This window comes from Carex rostrata, chromosome 16, assembly GCF_964058835.1.
Source record: "Carex rostrata chromosome 16, lpCarRost1.2, whole genome shotgun sequence".
In the NCBI taxonomy this organism is placed as follows: domain Eukaryota; kingdom Viridiplantae; phylum Streptophyta; class Magnoliopsida; order Poales; family Cyperaceae; genus Carex; species Carex rostrata.
In genome coordinates, this window is record NC_135933.1 from 3792920 (window position 1) to 3813316 (window position 20397).

Here is a 20397-nt window from a genome sequence, read left to right on the forward strand (position 1 = left end):
GAACATAGGTCCATAATACGACTTCATATTTCAGTTTGTAAAATCCAAACAGTCGATTGAAATCGCTCAACATGATCTCTATATGAAAATGTATATAAAAAATAGATTTTACATTTTTGAAAAACTTTTTATTATTTTATTATATATATAGAAATTAGTTACTTTCAAATGGTCCAAAATCTTTAGATCAAGTGATTTTGCACCTATCTAAAAAATAGGAAAAAATCTAAAAATTGTTGGATTTATTGCCAACCTCGTTGGATTTAATGCCAACATTGAGCATATATGTAATCTAATTATGCATTGTTTACTGTCATATATGATTGTCAATTAAAGTGATCAAATAAGGTAATAGACAATTAATATATTCATTAGGATATGGTCCATAAATGTGTAGAACAATTTAGGCAAAGATCAAATCATTGATGAACTGATTCTGAAATTTGCAATTAAGGAAACCGATTCTCCAGCTGCTGCAAGGATTTTGATGCAGTTGGATGCTTTTTGATGCACGTTTTTTTAAGTTGGCATGTGGCAAGAAAATCGGTTTAGGGTTAGGGTTTGGCAATATGTCGACTCTACATCTCTATATATAAGGATTGGTCCCCAAGGCACAAGGAAACCAAGAAAAACACAGAAACTGAACATATGTTTTTCTCTTAAGAAAAATACAGTTCTGTGTGTCTTCTCTTCTTCTTCCACCATCAAAGAATAGAGAAGATAAATTCATTAGGAAAATTTGGAGAGGATTTCTCAAGGGCCACACCTTGCTGTCTTGGAAGACTTATTCCTTGATCCGACGACAAAAGACGAGAAGGACTTTTTGCCATTGAAGACTTGTCTCGTGCTCACGGAGATGGCTTGCTCTACAAGGCTTTGGTTATTCCATGACAAATGACATGTAATTAGGTATTATGTTCCGCACTTATGATTTATGTTTTGGGTCTCTTTGGCATAGGACGGTCCTTAGGTTAAGGTGGGGAACTGTTTCTCCTTCCTCGGGGTGTAAGTGTTTGACCCCTAGATGAGATGTAATTGTTTGATCTCTAGATAAGGCGTAATTGTTTGGTCTTTTATGATTCCCCAACAAGTGGTATCAAAGTCTTCCTATACTGAAGGATTAAGTCTTTTAGGATCTAGAGAGAATAAGAAATTATTGATGATTTTTTCGTTGTTTTTTGTTGGATTTTTCTTGATTGAATTAAATCTAAAAATTTTGGTTTGGAGAGCACAAAACTTGTAAAACTTTCTGCCATAATTGACTGTTTTTTGTAAAACTTTCTAATTGAAATCGCAAATTTTTAATCAAAATTTGGTCATGGCAGATTTTGTACAACCCTCTGTGTGGACTCACAGAGGCTACGCAAAATTCCACATAGTTTTTATTGGCAAATTTTAATAGGCAGTTATGAATTTTCTTTTGGTTTTTGGTGAAATTTATTTTTGATAAATTTCCTAAAACAAAATATACAGATTTGAAATTAAATTTCTAAATTTCAAAGGTTACTTAAGGTGCTTCCAAAATTATGAAATCTCTCTAGATCATAAGTCAATTTAGCATAATAAATGTAGTTTTACAGCTACTTAGAAAACAGATTTGGCAGCACGGATTTTGATGCTACATCACGTTTTTTATGCAAATACACAAAATACCTTTTTCATATTGGCAGATCACACTGAAATTCGTGGAGGCCACATAATAATATCTGAGATTAAAATTGCAGTTATTATGATGCAATTATATATTTTTTTATTTAATTGTAATTTTATTTTATGGCTAAGGTATAAATTATAATTCTTATAAAGGCATTAAAGTTGTATGTATCTTGAATTGAATTAATTGAGTCATAATTGTACCCAAATGTACCCTTTTTGACAAGATTAATTTAAATTCATTTTACAAAAGAAAGTTAAGGTGCAATTAATGGATGTAATTATTATCGGCCCAAAGGAAGGTAATGGTTACAAAAATTATCTGTGCAAGTGATAATAAAGTATAGTGATGACCAAAAATTTTACACATATGTCAACATTGTCGGCCCAAAGGAAGGTATGTTGTTCGATATGTTCTAGGCTATCAGTACTTTATTATTGCGCCAAAGTATCATAAGAAATTGACCCGTTACCCAAAGGTAGACGCTTAATGGAAACTGATACTTTGGTTTTAAGATGGTTTTTAAGTCTCATAAAATGTGATGATTTATTAAGATAAGTTACGATACTATGAATGTAACAATGTCGAGGAAAGTTCTGTCTAGGCAAATCGGAATTCGAAGTGTATCCTTAGGGATCCCTGACTTACCTGGGAACTTACCTGGTTGTGAAATTCGTGTGTATAGTAACAAAAGAGAAAATCATCTCATATATTTTGAGCAAGCTGTGCCTTTATTTGAATGTAATTTATAAATTCAGATTTTTTTTATTTATGTTGTTTTTTGTGATTTTTATTTTGCGATTTTTCAGTTAGCATTGTTAAAGGCCTAAACAATATTTTTTTTATGTTGAATGGAACCAACTTCAAATTTTGACATGAGAACATAGTAATAGTTCTCGGTGTCATGGATCTGGACCTTGCGTTTACAGAAACTTGTCCTACTATTACGGATACAAGTACTTTTGATCAAAAGAAGGAAAAGAAAAAGTGGAACAGGTCTAATCACATGTGTTTTATGATAATGAAAAGGTTCATGAAGAGGCATTAATGAGCACTCAAGGGGTTATAAATTTTATAATCCTACAGAACATAATGTATTTGAGACAGGAAAATGCAAAATTTTTGGAGGATGTTGAGTTTGTGGGGGGTGAGAAAATAATTGATTTCGAAGAGTAATATGCAAATATTCCATCAGGTGTTGCGAGTTTTGTGGATATAGATCCGAGTTTTACTCAAAACACCATTATGGACTAAATCATTATTAAAACTCAAACTCAACAAGATGAAACAACACAAAATGAAAATCCAGAGACAGGTGCAGGACACTCAGGGCCGCACCAAGTTTTGAAAGATGTTGTTGTAGGCCAGATTGTTTCAGACAATACTGGAAGCTCTCAAGAAAATTCAGAAATGTCAATAAAGAAATATAAAGCTTGTCTTGTCTCTAAAGATTTAAGAGACTTTCTATTTGATTTTATTTAATGAATGCAAGCATTAACCGACCCAAAGGAAGGTTAATGATTGTTAAAATTATGTGCACATAGAGTATAGTGATGATTATTATGTTTACATATAATTAATATTGTCGGCCCAAAGGAAGGCATATTGATTGATATGTTATTTGAATCATCAATACTCTATTTTTGAAAGTCTCTTTAAATATCATATTGGCATTGATTACGCATTTTAATTTGGAGCTTTAGTAGATGGATATTAAGACAACGTTTCTAAATGGTGACATTAATGAAACAATCTATATGGTGCAACTAGAAAACTATGTGTCAGGAGACGCAAAATCTATGGTGTGCAAACTTAAGAAATCCATCTATGAACTAAAGAAAGTGTCTCAACAATGGTATTGTAAAATCATAGTGAGATTATCTCGTTTGGTTTTGAGATAAATTTATTGAATGATTTTGTATACCTTATGTTCTGTGGGAGTGAGTTTGTATTTCTGGTTTATATGTGGATATCATATTGCTTGCCAATGTTGATATAAATATGTTGCAAGTAACTAAGAACTTTATGATAAAGAATTCAGAGATGAAAGATTTTAGTAATGCATCATTTAGCTTAGGGATGAAAATACTAAGGATGAGATCCAAAAATATTCTAAGTTTATCCCAAATGAATTATATCGATAAGGTTCTCCTTAAATATGACAAGCAAAACAGTAACCAGAAAATAAATCTCAATAGGGAATGGAGACAAATCTAGTCTCAACAAGTGCCCAAAGTATTATTCAGTTAATGGAACAATGCTGAAATAAAGTAAAATAAAGGAAAGAGTACAGAATGGTGAATTGAAAATAGAACATGTAGGAACAGACTCTGTGTTAGAATATCCTCTTTCTAAGAGATTGACACCGGCTAAGTTTAAATAGCATGTTGCTCATATGGGTGTATCTCTATCGAGAATATTCAGTTTTAGTGGGAGTCTGTTATTTGAAATTTAATGTTCTATTTTTCATTGTAATTTTGGATATGTAACTTGTGACATGTAACAAATGTTATATATATTATGAAGTTTTGACATTCCGTTTCTCGTTTATGTTTGAATATTTAATTAATTTATGAAATTTAGTTTCAAGATTTAAGTGGGAGACCAAATTAGAAATAGGCATGTGAAGATCATAATTATATGTAATTTCTATGCTACACATCCACATCATGATTCATGTCATTCAGCTGTATTAGTAATGTGATTATTGAGGGTTTAGTTGCGAATAAATGCGACGAATGCCGCTTTAGTCCTTTACTAGTATAGTTGATGGACCGAATTGGTTTGAGAATATATAAGGAAGACAGTAAAGAAATGTGAGCACATAAGGAATACAATGCATAATTAAAAAGTCATGACATATTGCTCAAGTGAGAGATTGTTGGATTTAATGCCAACATTGAGCATATATGTAATCTAATTATGCATTGTTTACAGTCATATATGATTGTTAATTAAAGTGATCAAATAAGGTAATAGACAATTAATATATTCATTAGGATGTGGTCCATAAATATGTAGAACAATTTAGGCAAAGATCAAATCATTGATGGACTGATTATGAAATTTGCAATTAAGGAAACTGATTCTCCAGCTGCTGCACGGATTTTGATGCAGTTGCATGCTTTTTGATGCACATTTTTTAAGTTGGCATATGGCCAGAAAATCAATTTAGGGTTAGGGTTTGGCAATATGTCGACTCTATATCTCTATATATAAGGATTGGTCCCCAACGCACAAGAAAACCAAGAAAAGCACAGAAACTGAACATATGTTTTTCTCTTAAGAAAAATACAGTTCTGTGTGCCTTCTCTTCTTCTTCCACCATCAAAGAATAGAGAAGAGAAATTCATTTGGAAAATTTGGAGATGATTTCTCAAGGGCCACACCTTGCTGTCTTGGAAGACTTATTCCTCGACCCGACGACAAAAGGTGAGAATGACTTCTTGCCATTGAAGACTCGTCTCGTGCTCACGGAGACGGCTTGCTCTACAAGGCTTTGGTTATTCTATGACAAACGACATGGAATCATGTATTATGTTCCGCACTTATGATTTATGTTTTGAGTCTCTTTGGCATAGGACGGTCCTTAGGTTAAGGTGGGGATCAAACTGTTTCTCCTTTCCCGGGGTGTAAGTGTTTGACCCCTAGATGAGATGTAATTGTTTAATCTCTAGATAAGACGTAATTGTTTGGCCTTTTATGATTCCCCAATAAAAAAAAATTTTAAAAAATTATCTTTTAGTACATTTTCATATGAAGATCACGGTGAACAATTATGATCGATCATTTCCACTTTAAAAATGGAGATAATGAAGTCAATAAATGTGCGCTATACATAATATCGTAGCCACAGTCCATTTATAAAAGATTGTTTTCTTAATGATGGATACAATATGATGAGTAAGACCGAAGTTAATTATGTCGTACTGCTACAAAAGATCGAGAAAATATTTTTCCTTGGACATAATTAATCATGCACATTCAAGATACATTAACTTATTTTTTTCTGAAGAATATAGAAACCATACATATTATTTTTAATGATATTCAACCCCTGTCTATCAGATCTATCGGATTTAAGATTATTTCTTTAGCAACATTTTGGTGCAAATCAAAATTTGAAAACTCTTTTTTTAAACTAAGTCTAATGCTTCCATCTGATGTTAAGGATCTCTCATATCAAATCAGGGAGGAGGAAAATCGGTTGGTATCCATGGCACGGGAGGTAGTGGACGCACTTCAAGCTCTTGGAGTTGGCAGCCCCCAGGTTAAATGTCTGGCGAAGAATTGACGGATGAAGACTTACTGGATGATTATTAGTATTTTCTTATGCTGATTGTTTAGCTTTTGTTTTGATTACTTAGCGGTGTTTTGTGTAGTTACTATTCCTTTGTTGTTTTTTTGGGATGTTTTCTATTTTTGCTATGGATACTTTATTGTTGTAGACCTTCTCATATTTGATTTTGGTATCTAATTTGGGTACCATATCAAGTATGTTTGATTTCAATGAAATCGGTGGTACTACCAATACTTTTCAAAAAAAAAATATTATGACAACAACAAAATATTAAATAGACAGATACTGTTAATTTATGCACATACATAGTAATGTTTCTTGTGAGTTGTGACATGATCACCAGGTAAAGCTTTATAAGTATGGTTGATTTAAAATATTGGATATAATTTGTATATGAACTATGTACTCTACAGTTACATAGTCATAAGATTTGTGAATAATTTGTTTTTTAGTGACAGCGAATCAAACGTCAAATTATTCAGTTGATCGAACTTAATTTGATCAAATTATTCGCGAATAATTCACGAAGTTTTTGAATTTTTCCGAATTTTTCCCTAATTTTTCTGATTTTTTCCCATAACTTTTTTTTTTGGGTTTTTTTTATTCCCTTGTGGGACTTAGATCTCTAGATCGGATAAATTCTGAACCATTCTCGAATTATACCCGATTTATTCTCGAATCACGAAATTTTGATCCCGCCAAACCCAACCCAAATAATTCATTTATCACTATGCTCCATACAGCGATTTTGCACCTTTTTAAAAATTTTATCTTGAGACATCCAATACTGTCTGGAAAAAAACGATAAACCGAATAATCATTATTTTGTGGAAAATTTATTTTCACCATACCTGCAGTTTCAAACTGCATACCAAAATTGGATATCTGGAGTTTTAAACCGCGGACACATTTTTTTCTTTGTCAGAACGCCATTTCTTTTTTTTGTCATAACATTTCTTTCAAACAGATGGAATCAAAGAATCATCTCTCCTCTATATTTCACTCAATATGCTGGAGTGTACACACGTCTTTCACTGATAATTTCATTCAATTGGACAGTAGTCAACCCTTCAACGTTGAAAAAAAAAAAATGTGTTCGTAATTTCAAACTACGGACACCCATCTTTTGTTCGTAGTTTCGAACTGTGGACGTAGTGAAAATGGAATTTCTCAGATATTGTGATTATTTGATTTATCTTTTTTTTTTAAGATGGTAGAAAAAAAATCATCAGAAAAAATAGGAAAAATATGGTGGACAACAATTTACAGGACTCTTTACTACAATTAACAATCAACATAATATTCTGTTCATTTTTAGCAATATTACGATGTACTTGCGTATTAGTATTTAGCGGCCATTAGGAAATTAATTGGAAAAGAAAGTGATACGTTGAAGGGATCTGATGGTATTTACGGGTCAATTTCTTCATTATAATTCCCCGGCCTAAATTTCTTTCCTGAGAAACAAATAATATAAGTACCTAAAGTTGTAGATAATTTAAAATATGTATTGTTATTTGTTAGGCTGTTTGAAGAGTCTTGCTATATATGATGTGTCCTTTATAATATTTTTCTATTATTTCTCGTTATTAAAGATTTTTTTTTTATATCTAAAATATAAAATATTAATTTGATAGAGGATAAAATATCACGATAGTTGAGACTAATAATATTTTAAATGTTGTTACTAGTATAAAATGTGGTTCCTTTATTTATTTTTTCCTATCGTAGCGAAAACATGATTCTGCATCCGTCCAATCAAATTTAGTGCAAAGCAGATTAATTTGAATGATTCAGATTACAAAAACATCTCATATTTTAATTGACTATAAGGGAAAACTACAAAAGCGTTGTTATCCTGACAATAAAGCATGTACAGCTTAACATGTCACAATCCATGTAGATACCAGGTCTATTGAACGAGAACAAAGTGGACACACGCTTCAAATAAGTAATCGATTGGGACCAGACTAGTAGTTCAGTCAAGCATGTTCCCTTCTATAGTTATAAATTTAACTTAAAAGGGAGGTGGTATCTGCTCCTTGGTTTGTTTATTTCAAGAGAAGGCCCTCTTTCCTAAAATTTTAAAAGGAAAAAAATTCAAGGGAAAAGGGAGAAAGAGAAAGAAGGCTCTTTATGGTCGGCCACAATTCTTTTGACCCTTTTTTCTGGGCTCTAACTTTCAAATTGGGCCCATTAAGATTTTGATTTATTCGAGAGCCGTTCATTCTTTTCCATGTACATCTGAACGGGTTATGTTTTAATTCCATCTTTTTATGGTCATTTCTTTATCTTAAACATATATCCCTTTTGTTTTAAACATATAACACTGATTTGTGTGGGTTGGTTTCTGAGACCGGAGATGGCTTAAAACAGGTTATTTAGCCATATAGGTATATAACAAAAGATTGGTAAAACTAACACACGTCTCGTACACTTCTCGCTCAAGGTAAATCAGGTTATTTACCTCTCTATTGTTTAGATGCCGAATTTCATAAGCAGTCTTATAAACCTCCTTTCTCCTCCTTTTTGGGAAGAAAAAAATATCCAAAAAAATAAATACTTATCCAAGAACAGGGTCACCCACTTCCAAATTAAGACCTCGTAACAATGAAGCACAAAATCCTCCCGTCACTTGGCACATTTGCGCTTACCAGTTGATCCCATACACAGCAAACCTCCACTGTAAGAGCCACGTTCCACAAGCATGCTGCAAAAGAGCATAACTGAGACCTCATGGTCATCAGTGCCTACACTCCACATGTAATGCCAACAAGCTGCTAGGCTTGCATAGCCAGCATGAGTAACCACTTTTTGCAGATCTGCTAGGGTGGCATACCATGGTGGTATAATAAGACATCTGATAAAGGATTTTTGTTACGAAGTACCAGCAACTGATCTGGTATGCTGTTTTGGGCACTCAACCTGACTGGCTGATCTGATATATAAGCAGTAACAAACGACAAACCTGGGATTAAATCATAAATAGATTTAGAGCAGGCATAAATTTTAACTTGATAATGGTAATAGGGTTATTTGTAGGTGACACATAGTGGGGCCCAACAGATGGTGAGAATTCATATCTTGCCCCAGCTTCAACAGGATGAAGTTTATATCTCTGGTCAGAACTCAAGAAGCAGATGCAGATCAGCTAATAAATAAAATAGCTTTCACGGCACACTGCCATGCCATGTATGCTCAAGCACGTCTGAAATAATTCTGTAATAATTTAAATGAAAAATTATGCAATATGAACTCAGAACAGTTAGTATCAGCAAACTACTACTTAATGTCAATATATTCATTGCTAAAGTCTACAGCAAGAAAAATTACTGAAAATACTCACTATAGTACACTCTGAACTTTTCTAAAGTTGCCAATCACATCCCAAAAGATATTCAGACCGTATCGCAATTTGCGGATATACAGTTAACCAGCCCAAACAATAAAAAGGGAAAACCAAGAAAGGAAGGAAGGAGAGGAAGGAAAGAAATTACATAATTTTACAAACATTCGGCTGAAAGAGGTATAACCGTCTTAGTTCAAATGAAATTGAATCATCTATTTCCATCTGCCTGGAATGTGGGTACTACACCTGCAGAGTCATGGTTGCTCGCACTCATAAGGCCTGCTCCTTGAGTCTTTAACCAAGAATATATAAGCAAGAACAATCGTTATTTGATGATCACAAGAAGAAAAAAAAAAAACGAATGGAAAGATATTCAATACAACAAAAAAGACAAACCTGGGAGTTTGATGTTTGGCCGGGTGTACGAATAGGTCTTGTGTTGAGATCAATCATCTTTGAATCAATATTGACATGGTCACCATCATTTCCATTTCTCATTCCATTTTCATTTCCTTCTCCGTTATTGGCTGTAGTGTTATTACCTGTGTTGTAGTTCATCATGCTCTCTCTTTGTATCATGGATGCAACCTGGTTTTGGTTAATGTTCTGGTTCTGGTTTTGGTTTTGGTCCTGATAATTCTCATTCGGTTGTACTACTGGTTGCATTGATGAGTCATCTAATTGTCCGGGTTTATCCCCAGGAAACTGTTCAGAAAATAGGAAAATGAGTTATGAAGATATTATGCCAATCTAAATAGATAAGTTTAAAGATTCAATTGGTAAAACAACTAAAAATAATTTCTACTTTTCTCTTGTTAATACAATTGGGTATATATTCAATTGGTACAACAACTAAAAATAAATTCTACATTTCTCTGGTTGATATGGTAAGGTAAATCTCTCAAAATAACAGAAAACATCTAGACATACTGGTATTAGCATCAGGAATGCTGTAAAGTTTAGCAGTGCCTTTGATTCAAATGAAATAAAAACAAAAGAAAAGCTACAACGTACATGTATGTTTATATATAGAAATAACTTGCCTCAATTCTCTGTCTCAGAAGAAGATATCTGCTATGAGTTCGTTTGCCCCCAACATGCACAATCATGTCGCACTGTAGACAAAGTGATGTGCCATCTACCTCACAATAGAAGAAAGCTACAGGAAATGTACAGCCACAATACTCATTTGCAGTAATAGCATTTAATAGCAAATACATTTATTTTCAATTATTGACAGCTCTAGAATTTTTTTATCAAAAAATAGATACCAGGGGCGTTTTCACAAATGTCACAGCAGGGTACTTTATTGGGTTGGGCAAGGCCTACTCTGACATGCCTGCTAGCAAGTTTGTTACACATATGCACCTGCATTACCATTTAAATTTGACCAATCCATGTTACTAACTAATTGTAACAAAAAAAAAAAATTAACAGGAAGCAGATACTGATATTTTACCCACTCAGATGAAATATCGCTTCATTACCATTTGCTAGCCCGTAGGAATCCGGTACAAATCAAATTGCTGCACTTTATGCCTTCAGTTTTCTTTTGTTTCTTTTGTCAGTGCAGAGTGATATACTAATTGTACTAATAATCCTTGATTAATTTTCCCCAAAAAAAAATCATCTCTAAATCAGAGTTTCACAGATTAGCAAATTTCATCTAAGATCAACTAAAATTATACTAAAAATTAGCTCGAGCATGAGATATCAAATACAAAACACTCAACCTATGAAGTAAACATCTCAATTATCCACAATCTTAGAAGCTAACTATCCCAAACAACAAATTCAAAGCGACTAGATCTATCACAGTTTTCTACAACTTCTAGAGCAATAAACTGAAACAATTTCTAGCATTTTCTTAAAATTAGCAACAATTATACAAATCAGAGAAAGAGAAAGAGAGAGAGAAGTGCCTTTTCATCACACGATCGACACAGCGCCGCCTCATCAGCGGCGCAGAAGAGAATAGCTGTGGCGCTCTCGCATACATCGCAAATCATCGGCATATTTCCAATTATGAGTGCTTCTTGTTCCCTATTGAGTTCTCCTTCTCATCCTTCCCGCTCGCCTCCCATTTCCACCTCCTCTTGAATCTCCTGCCTTTTTATAATAGAAAATTTTCCTCCCTCGTTGTTCAAACGAAAGAGAAAGGAGATGTTTGATAAAATAAAACCAGAGAGAAGAGGGAGTGGAGGCGGCGGTGATAAGTGGCGGTGACGGCGAGCCAAGGAGATATAAATAAAACCAGAAAAAGGAAACAGAGTTTATTATCTTTTTATGGTATTTTCGGAAAATAATATAATAATGAATTATTAACATATATATGCTTGCTGCCTTGTTGGATCGAGGCCGATGGTGCGGCGGTGGTCGTAGGGCCCGTCTTAAGTTCTCGATGAATCATTTAGTGGTATGATTTGTATAGCAAGCAGGTTAACCGGATAAAAGTAACCCGTTACACTGATAGAGATGTAGATAAAAAATGTTATTCGAAGTTTGTGGGGCCACTGGTTCGGTGGGAGGCATGTGGATGTGGTATCCAACGGAGGCAGAGAGCTCCGCTCAGGAATATACTGGGGAGAGCTCCTGGTTTTTAAATGTATGAACCAGATAGATCGAATAATATTTCAATCGCGCTTGCTGCTTGTATGATTTTGCTTCTCAAAATATATTGAATATTCTTAAACACAAGAGCTTTATATGTTTAAGGAAATTACAATTGTTGATTTTAAATTTAAATGTGGAGAAATTATAAAATTTGTGCATAGCTTCAAGTGTTTTTATTACGTTTACGTAGAATAGATTTATCAATTAAATTTGATTTTGTTATAGCTGACTTTTTTTCTCTCGCTACAAATGTTTTAACAAACTACAATTATGCATTTGTATAGTTAATTTAGCAAACCGTGTTGTAATAAAAAGAACAATATAGTTTTGTTGGGAGCCAAAATTGATGAGAAGAATAAATTATTGTATCAAAATACAGTATTTTTATAAATATATAAAATGTAAATCCTTAAATACATGTCAATTTCACACTTTATAAATATTTTTTATTATTATGCTTTTTTATTCAATTAATTATAATTTCTTTGTAGATCAATCACTAATTAATTAATCACATAATTATCTTTAGTTTGTTATCAAACATCCAACACAACTTCTTAATGTATAATTAAATGTCCAACTTGATATTGCCAAGTTTTTTTTTTCTTTTTTTGACAGTTCTTTAAAATATTTAAAATTTTAAAATTTCGGTATATATAGTAAATTAGTAATATAGAGGTGGGTCTAAAAGAGCGCTTTTTATCAGTTGAACGTGGCGCACAGCGACGGCGAGACAAAGAGGCCCGGATTTGGATTTGAATTTTGGTCTACTGGGCTATGAACTGTTCACGGGCCTCATGTCTCCCTGTTTCGTTTCTTGCTTTCATAGCCACATAATTTTGAAGTTGACGAGAAGAGACACCTTGTGGTTCCAAATCATTTGCTTCTATTCTAGTGGTTACCAACAGGGCAACAGCAAACCTTTATTTTTATTTTCCTTTCTTCTGGATTGTCTCTGTGTGAGATATAATTAATCAATAGGTCAAATATGTTTTCAAAATGTTTGGGAAGATTATTAAAGGTTTAAATGCCTTAATTTTTTGTGTCTTCATTGTAACTCTTTTTTTAAATACTTTAATAATTTAAAAGTTAAAATAAAATCGTTAGATATGATCTACATCATTTTATCTATGCACTTGTAAAAAATTATGATATTTCAACTTTATTTTGATTGACATCAAGAACTTGTAATAAATGTACTAATGTGGATAATTTAGAGACGTTAATTTTTCAACTTATTAATTCACATAAAAACAAAATTGAAATGTGATATTTTTTATGAGCACATAGAGAAAATAACATAAATCACATCCAACAGTTTTTGTTATAATCCATAAATTTGGACTAATAATTAACAAACAAGTTATTAAAATTACCCCTAATTTAAAATTTTAGTTAATTAAACGCTGATCAAGTATTAACTGATTCATTAAAACGCATTAAATTATGAAAGATTAAACAAAAATAAGGAAAAAAAAACTTTTAAAAAATTATATATATGAGACGTTTGATTCGAAACAATTATTAAACACAGATTATTTTGCATGTGATATAAATTGTTTAGGCTATGGTTTGAACTGCTAGATTATACATATTGCTTATTAGGAGGCGATTAAATGGATAAATAATATATACATTTATATATATACGCACACACATAAAATAGTGTTGAGATTGCGAGATATCGATTCGAATGAACGCATTCCTACAAAACTTATATATCTACACACATATATAAATATATACAAGTTTATAAGATGACAAGTCGAAAATATATCTCACACATGCCATATATTTAAAATGCATAAAAACAAAGTCCTATATTTTAGAATAAATCATATGACAATCAAAAATATAATCCTCACATTTGAAAAAGAAAATGCAATTTTCGATATAATAATGTGATTATTTTTAAAGCACGGATTTCCTTTACGACTTGTATTGCGCACATATTTATATGAGTATCTATCATGCACAAATTTTTCTTCAATAGCCAAATTATGCAAATTTTTGTGATATATGAATACGATGCATTTTAATTTCAATATTTTGCCAATATAGAGGCGCATCTATTTGATCAATTTCTAAATTTCAACATTCACTTATGTATAGAAGACTAAAATTGATTGAATTATGCAAACTCATTAATTTCAAAATTCCACCTATTTAGAGGCATCATAGTTGATCATTAAATATAACTTCATTATATCGGTGATTAAAAGAATAAAAAATGATCAACTTATTCAATTTCAAATTCTGCATAATTTCAATATGTATGCTTATATTTAGAAGCAAAGTATTTGATCATCTCTTAAAAATTCAATATATCTTACTTTTAGAAGAATAAAAATGATCAAATTAAAATAATTCTAATCTCAATAATTCCGCATATTTAGAGACTTTATATAACCATATTTAAAAATATCTAAATAAAAAGACAAAAATATGATCGATTCCAACAATATAATTTCAATATTTCCACCTGATTTAGAGGCACAATCTATTGATCATTTATTAAATTTCAAAATTATACCGATTAGAAGAATCACCAAAATGATCAATATATATATATATATAGAGAGAGAGAGAGAGAGGAGGGTTCAAATGCACCCAAATTTTTGTGCACCCAAATGCATCCTATCTTTCAAATTTTTTTTCTCCATTTTCAAAGTCCAAATAGTCAATCCTAACCGTTAGATGCGATCTATATATTAAGATGTGCTTGGAGACCAAATTTTACATTTTTTGGAATTTTTTTACTATTTATTAAGCCACTTTGAAAATCGCTGATTTTACATTTTCTGGACCATTGGATCAGCGATTTTTCAAAGTGGCTTAATAAATAGTAAATAAATTCCAAAAAATATAAAATTTGGTCTCCAAGCACACATTTTAATTTATAGATCGCATCTAACGGTTCGGATTGACTATTCGGACTTTGAAAACAGAGAAAAAGGATAGGATGCATTTGGGTGCACAAAAATTTGGGCGCATTTGAACCCTCCTCATATATATATATATATATATATATATATAGGATTTGGCTAATATGCTATGGGTAGCTAAGAGGCCTCCCGTGCTACGGCTTAATATTCGACTTTTCAAAATCCTAACGGTCGATCTGAACCGTTCATCTTGTTCTCCATATTAATATGTGTTTGGAGACCAAATTTTACATTTTTTGGAATTTGTTTACTATTATTTTAGATTTATTGAATATCGCTGTTTTTTATGGTCCAGATTTGCCTGAAAAACAACGATTTTAAATAAATCTAAAAAAATAGTAAAAAATTTTTAAAAAATGTAAAATTTGGTCTCCAAGCACATATTAATATGGAGAACAAGATGAACGGTTCGGATCGACCGTTAGAATTTTGAAAAGTCAAATATTGAGCCGTAGCACGGGAGGCCTCTTAGCTACCCATAGCACCGTAGCCAAGTCCTATATATATATATATATATTCTTAAATTTTAATATTCATTAGAAATTCACACTATAATTTCAATATTTTGCTTAGAAAAAGAGGCTAATACACTTAATCGATATTTTAACCTCAATATTCTCTTATTTTAGAAGAATTGAATGATCAAGTTGTGTTTATATGTTGCACTACATATTCTCTTATTTCATAACTAAAAAGAGTCAAATTTCATTGTTGCATTACATATACTTTAAAATTCAAATTTAGTGCAAATTTACATACTTTAATTTTAATATTTTATTGATATTTTATTTATATGACTTAATTTACAATTTTATCAAATTAAAGGAGAGTGCATGAATTGAAAGGGAGCCATTTCTTCCGTTTTGACCATAACTATGTTTTATTTCTAACCCTTTTGACTATTTTCAAAAAGGGGGAGAGATATTACAAGTTCATTTTATATTGGTATTCCATGACACACTACACACAAACACAAGAACAAGGGAAAAACAAAAAATTCAAATTTTCTGAACTTTGTGGGAATAACCAATTTATGCACTCACTTGATATGTATGTTTTGAAAATCGTCAAAAATGGTAGATTGTTGGCTTTTGGAGCCCTCGACTTGTCCGTTTGACTGGATTTACAAAACATACATAATTGCATTTTACAGTTTTCCTTCTTGAGACACTGTGTAGGTTCATGACAACTGAGGATTCAATAAATACACATCGAGGATGAATTAATAAACTGTAAGATAACATCGATGATGTAGTCATGAAGCACAAGATATTGGATAGCAAAAGCATTAACTCAAGATTAAGGGCAATCAATCTGTAAAATTAGTAAAATAAGCTTGAGACTGACCTAAGTGGGGTCTACCGTTGCAACGGTACAAGAACCGTTGCAACGAAATAAATTCATAGAATGTGCTGCGCCGGAATAAATCAATAATAATCGGCGCTAAATGGTTGGCAAGTTAGAGACTTCCGTTATGGGGACCGTTATAACGGTCCTCTACCATTGCAATCCAAACCAGTTCAAATTATCCTACCATTGTAATGGTCCATGTATTGTTGCAACGATCAGCACCAAATACTTCCTTTTTACCAGCTCTCTGTAAATAGAAGTTATACCAAGGTTTGGATTGACACTCTAGCTCCAATATTTTGTATTTTGTATTTTCACATCTAGAGAAAGTCATTGTTACTAGTGCACTTAAACTTCAATACTCATAATCAATATCAAGCTTATTCAATCAATTCAATAACTCCTAGGTGATCCTGCGTGATCAAATCAATTACTACTTCGAGCCTTGTGCTCACCTAGCAATCCTTGAGGCCTCGCGAATCAGATAGTCTTCCTTTGAGCCTTTAGTGCTCGTGTTCGGGCCGTGTGACTTTCCAGAAGATTGTAAGGGCTCACCAGTTCCACTTTGTAATCCTTTCTTATTGGGTAAAGAAAGGCGCGCCAACTCGAAGGTCGTGGGCCCCAGAGATGTAGGCGTTAGTGTCGAACTCTGTAAACAACTCTCGTGTCAAGTGTCTCTAAACTCTACTATTTATTTTACATTTTAGTTTAGAACAAAGTTATTCTAAGTTTCCATCAAAAATAACTTTACGACACACTAGAACTTTATAACTTGGATTAAAAAATTTAAAATGCCTTATTCAGCCCCTCTAGGTGCCCTTGGGACCAACATAGTTATGTATTATGTTAGTTTGTTGGATTATATTTTGTTATTATGTATAAATATCATTGGTTTTTTGTCTATCATAGATAACAGAAGTATATTGAGTGTCTATTATGTAGTTTCATCCATAACTACGTGTATACTACCACATTCATCGTTGCTTTATTCACAAAATATGATAAACAATAAGAAAAAAATTTACCAAATAAATAGTAACAATTATAGATTAAAACATTACATGATATTAAAAACCACTAGTTAGCAATAGAACATCACATTGTTCACATATTCTTGAAATATCCAATAAACAAAACCATAAATTTAGCTTCTAACAAAATAGCTACCTCGTGCATCTCTTCTAGCTCTGTTATGACTTTCTTGTATATCTTGGTTGGCTTGGTGTCCTCTTCTCCTCTTATGTAGTAAATCCAACCACAAAATAGAAAGAAACATGGATTGATTGCCTCTCAACCTGCAAATTGATAAAACAATAGTAATTGTTAAATCTCATTGTCTCAATAATTTTTTTAAAAGTTGGAATTGAATAAAATTAACAAAATTAGCTACCTCGTGCATCTCTTCTAGCTTTATTCTGACTTTCTTGTATATCTTGGTTGGCTTGGTGTCCTCTTCTCCTCTTATGTAGTAAATCCAACCACATCGGAATCCTATTGGTTAGTCTTCTTCCCAAAGTAATGAGTCTATGTTCTGGAACAAGGACATAGCCCTCGTGTTCAGGCCATTCCGACTGATTGTCATAGACATGTCATTCATCCCTCCACGTGTTGATCAGTGTCTGAATACGGTAGTAGTGACTCAAAAAATTACCAGGGTCGATGCATCGGAAACGGCACACGGTCAGAACATGAGAACACGGTATTCTTTCCAATTGCGTCTTCTGACATGCGCATCCCATTGTGTTATTTTCTCTGATGATCATAGTGTATTTCAAATTAGCCTTGGTAAATCGGTCATAATCATCAAGTATGAATGCATGAACTCTCTCCTGTGTGGATGTTACCTCAAACTCATTGAAGTTGCCAAAACTCCCAAGCGTCGTCATAAAATTTGATTTCTTGAATCTTTTGTTAATAAACTACGAATAGATAAAAATAGTGAATTAATAATTTATTTAAATGAATTTGTTAAAACTAAATGAAGGAAAAAAAGTACCTTATGAACCCGACAAGATAACTGTTGGCCTTGGTTGGCTGCAAATTTCGCTTTGGCCCTCCTTTGCACAAACCATGTGAGACATTTGTAAAACATGTCCTCAATTATTGCTACCACTGATAACTTACGAGATAACCTGAAGACATTATTAAGTGACTCGGACCCGTTTGTAGTCATAATTATTCTCCAACGGTAACCACCGTCCAGCGCTTAAAATATCTTCCATGGCTTTGGACACTCACACTCATCTTGATCCAAATAGTTACCCACCCATCCAACCAGTTGAGAGCACGGACACACACATTCCCCATTGCTTCCATCCCTTGCTCGTATCGCCCATCTTCATCTTCTTCACAAATATCTTGAAGAACTTGATTGTCTCATCATTGCAGTAGTTCTTCTTCATGTTCTTGGCTATGTGAGTAGCACAAAGATGGTGGACGCACTCATCCAACCCAAATGATCTTGTATGAACACTTTTTTGATACCCTTTACCCTATCAGTGATGACACACGAATCTGGATCGAACAACATTTTTCTACAACCATTGCATAAACCACCCACAATCTTTGAAACTCTATCTCTCAACCAGTGAAAAAGCCAATGGCATTGATTTGTAATTTAGATTAAATTTAGTGTTAAAATTAAAATAATTTTTTTGAATTATGATTGGTAATTAGAATTATAAGTTAAAGCATCAAAAATTACAAGTTAGATAATTGAAAAATATAAGTCAAAGCATTGTTTTTATATCGAGTACTCAATTAGTTAATGAGTTTAAATCTGATTAGCTATTTAAAGCCGATTTGATAATTTTTTGCTTCCCTTATGAAAATTCTGGATCCACCTTGACAGTTTGAGTCTGACACCTGTGTCAAAAATGGATACGTAACCAACATGTCTAGACACTGGATAAGGTCAGTTTGTTGACGCGCATTGGACACAGATAAAATACGATTGGAAAGAAGTGACAAAAAAACTAAACGTGTTTCAATCGCGTCGTAGAAACAAACATTTGAATTCTATTTTCATATTTCTGAAATTCATTTCTTATTTTCATGAATCAAAATTTATTTTTTATTATTCTATTCTATCTTTTCATTGCATTGCCTAGTAGATGAACCTCGAATTGTGTTATAAAATTGGGTAAATTTCTCAGTAGGTCATAAAGCTTGTACTTTGTCATGAATTGGTCATTCAACTTTGATTTGTTCCAATCAAGTCACTCAACTTTTCATTTGTCTCAAATTAGTCACTCAATAACTTTTTCATCCAAAATTCGAACGGAATATTCTCATTCCGTTAGTATTTTGGACAGAATATGCTCATTCCGTTAGAATTTTCGGCGGAATAAGCATATTCCGTTAGCATCTTGGATGAAATAGGCATATACGGTTAACATTTTGGATGGAAAAGTTATAGAGTTACTAATTTGGGACAAATAAAAAATTTAGTGACTTAATTGGAACAAATCAAAGTTGAGTGATCAATTCATGACAAAGTAAAAAATTTAGTGACCTCAGATTAAATTTACCCTAGAAAATTTGTTGAATTTCATCTGAAACGTTTAAACATAACAATTGACTGATTTCTGTTTTGGTGCATTATTTAATCTTGCTAAACAAAATCACTATCAAGGAAGAAAAAAAATAATGTTTTGGTGCATTATTTGAGTTTTGTCATTGTATTTTTCAATATTTTTTTTATGGGGCTCTGTTATTACATGCATTGTTTTTTTTTTTATTACTAAATTCAACACTGTTAAGTTTTTAGTTATAATTAATGACTGGACAATGAGATTATGACCTTCTCTAACTCTCGTCTGATATTATTTATTTCTATTATTTTCTTTTTTATACAAATTGCATGATTAACTCGTTGAGATTTAAGAACGCCCAACTAAATGGGATACATTAGGTTACCATAAGTTTTATCTTAATTTATTCTCTTTAATAAGATATTAACAAGCATTTTATGTTTGTATAGTTATTGAAAATTCAAATTTGAAATAAATGTACGAAGCATAGTATTGTTTTAAGTCACAAGTGATATAAATATAATATCCAAAATTATAAAATTTAGAACTTATTTTATACATATCAAATCTTAGTTTTTTTTAAGACTTGATTTCTCATTTATGAAATTAAGAGCTAATTGCAAACTAATGATGGTATGTGAGAACCATAAAAA

The 20397-nt window shown here is 32.3% G+C and overlaps 1 protein-coding gene across 1 annotated transcript; it reads right to left on the bottom strand.

Moving 5' to 3' along the window:
• Window positions 1-9223: 9223 nt before the first annotated feature.
• Window positions 9224-11558, bottom strand: LOC144567187 (B-box zinc finger protein 19-like). The gene is made up of 5 exons (XM_078317256.1): window positions 11226-11558; window positions 10575-10671; window positions 10347-10462; window positions 9700-10008; window positions 9224-9595 (listed from the first exon to the last, which is right to left on the bottom strand). Exons 1-5 carry the CDS (start codon window positions 11316-11318, stop codon window positions 9512-9514), a joined length of 699 nt encoding a protein of 232 aa, XP_078173382.1. The 5' UTR covers window positions 11319-11558; the 3' UTR covers window positions 9224-9511.
• Between the last annotated feature and the right edge of the window lie 8839 nt (window positions 11559-20397).

Excerpts from the sequence above, each read along its gene's own strand:
- LOC144567187 (XM_078317256.1), bottom strand. The coding sequence starts at position 11,318 with ATGCCGATGATTTGCGATGTATGCGAGAGCGCCACAGCTATTCTCTTC. Across the intron at positions 10,672-11,225 it reads GTCGATCGTGTGATGAAAAG|GTGCATATGTGTAACAAACT; the intron begins GCACTTCTCTCT and ends ATGGTAATGCAG. Across the intron at positions 10,463-10,574 it reads CATTTGTGAAAACGCCCCTG|CTTTCTTCTATTGTGAGGTA; the intron begins GTATCTATTTTT and ends CATTTCCTGTAG.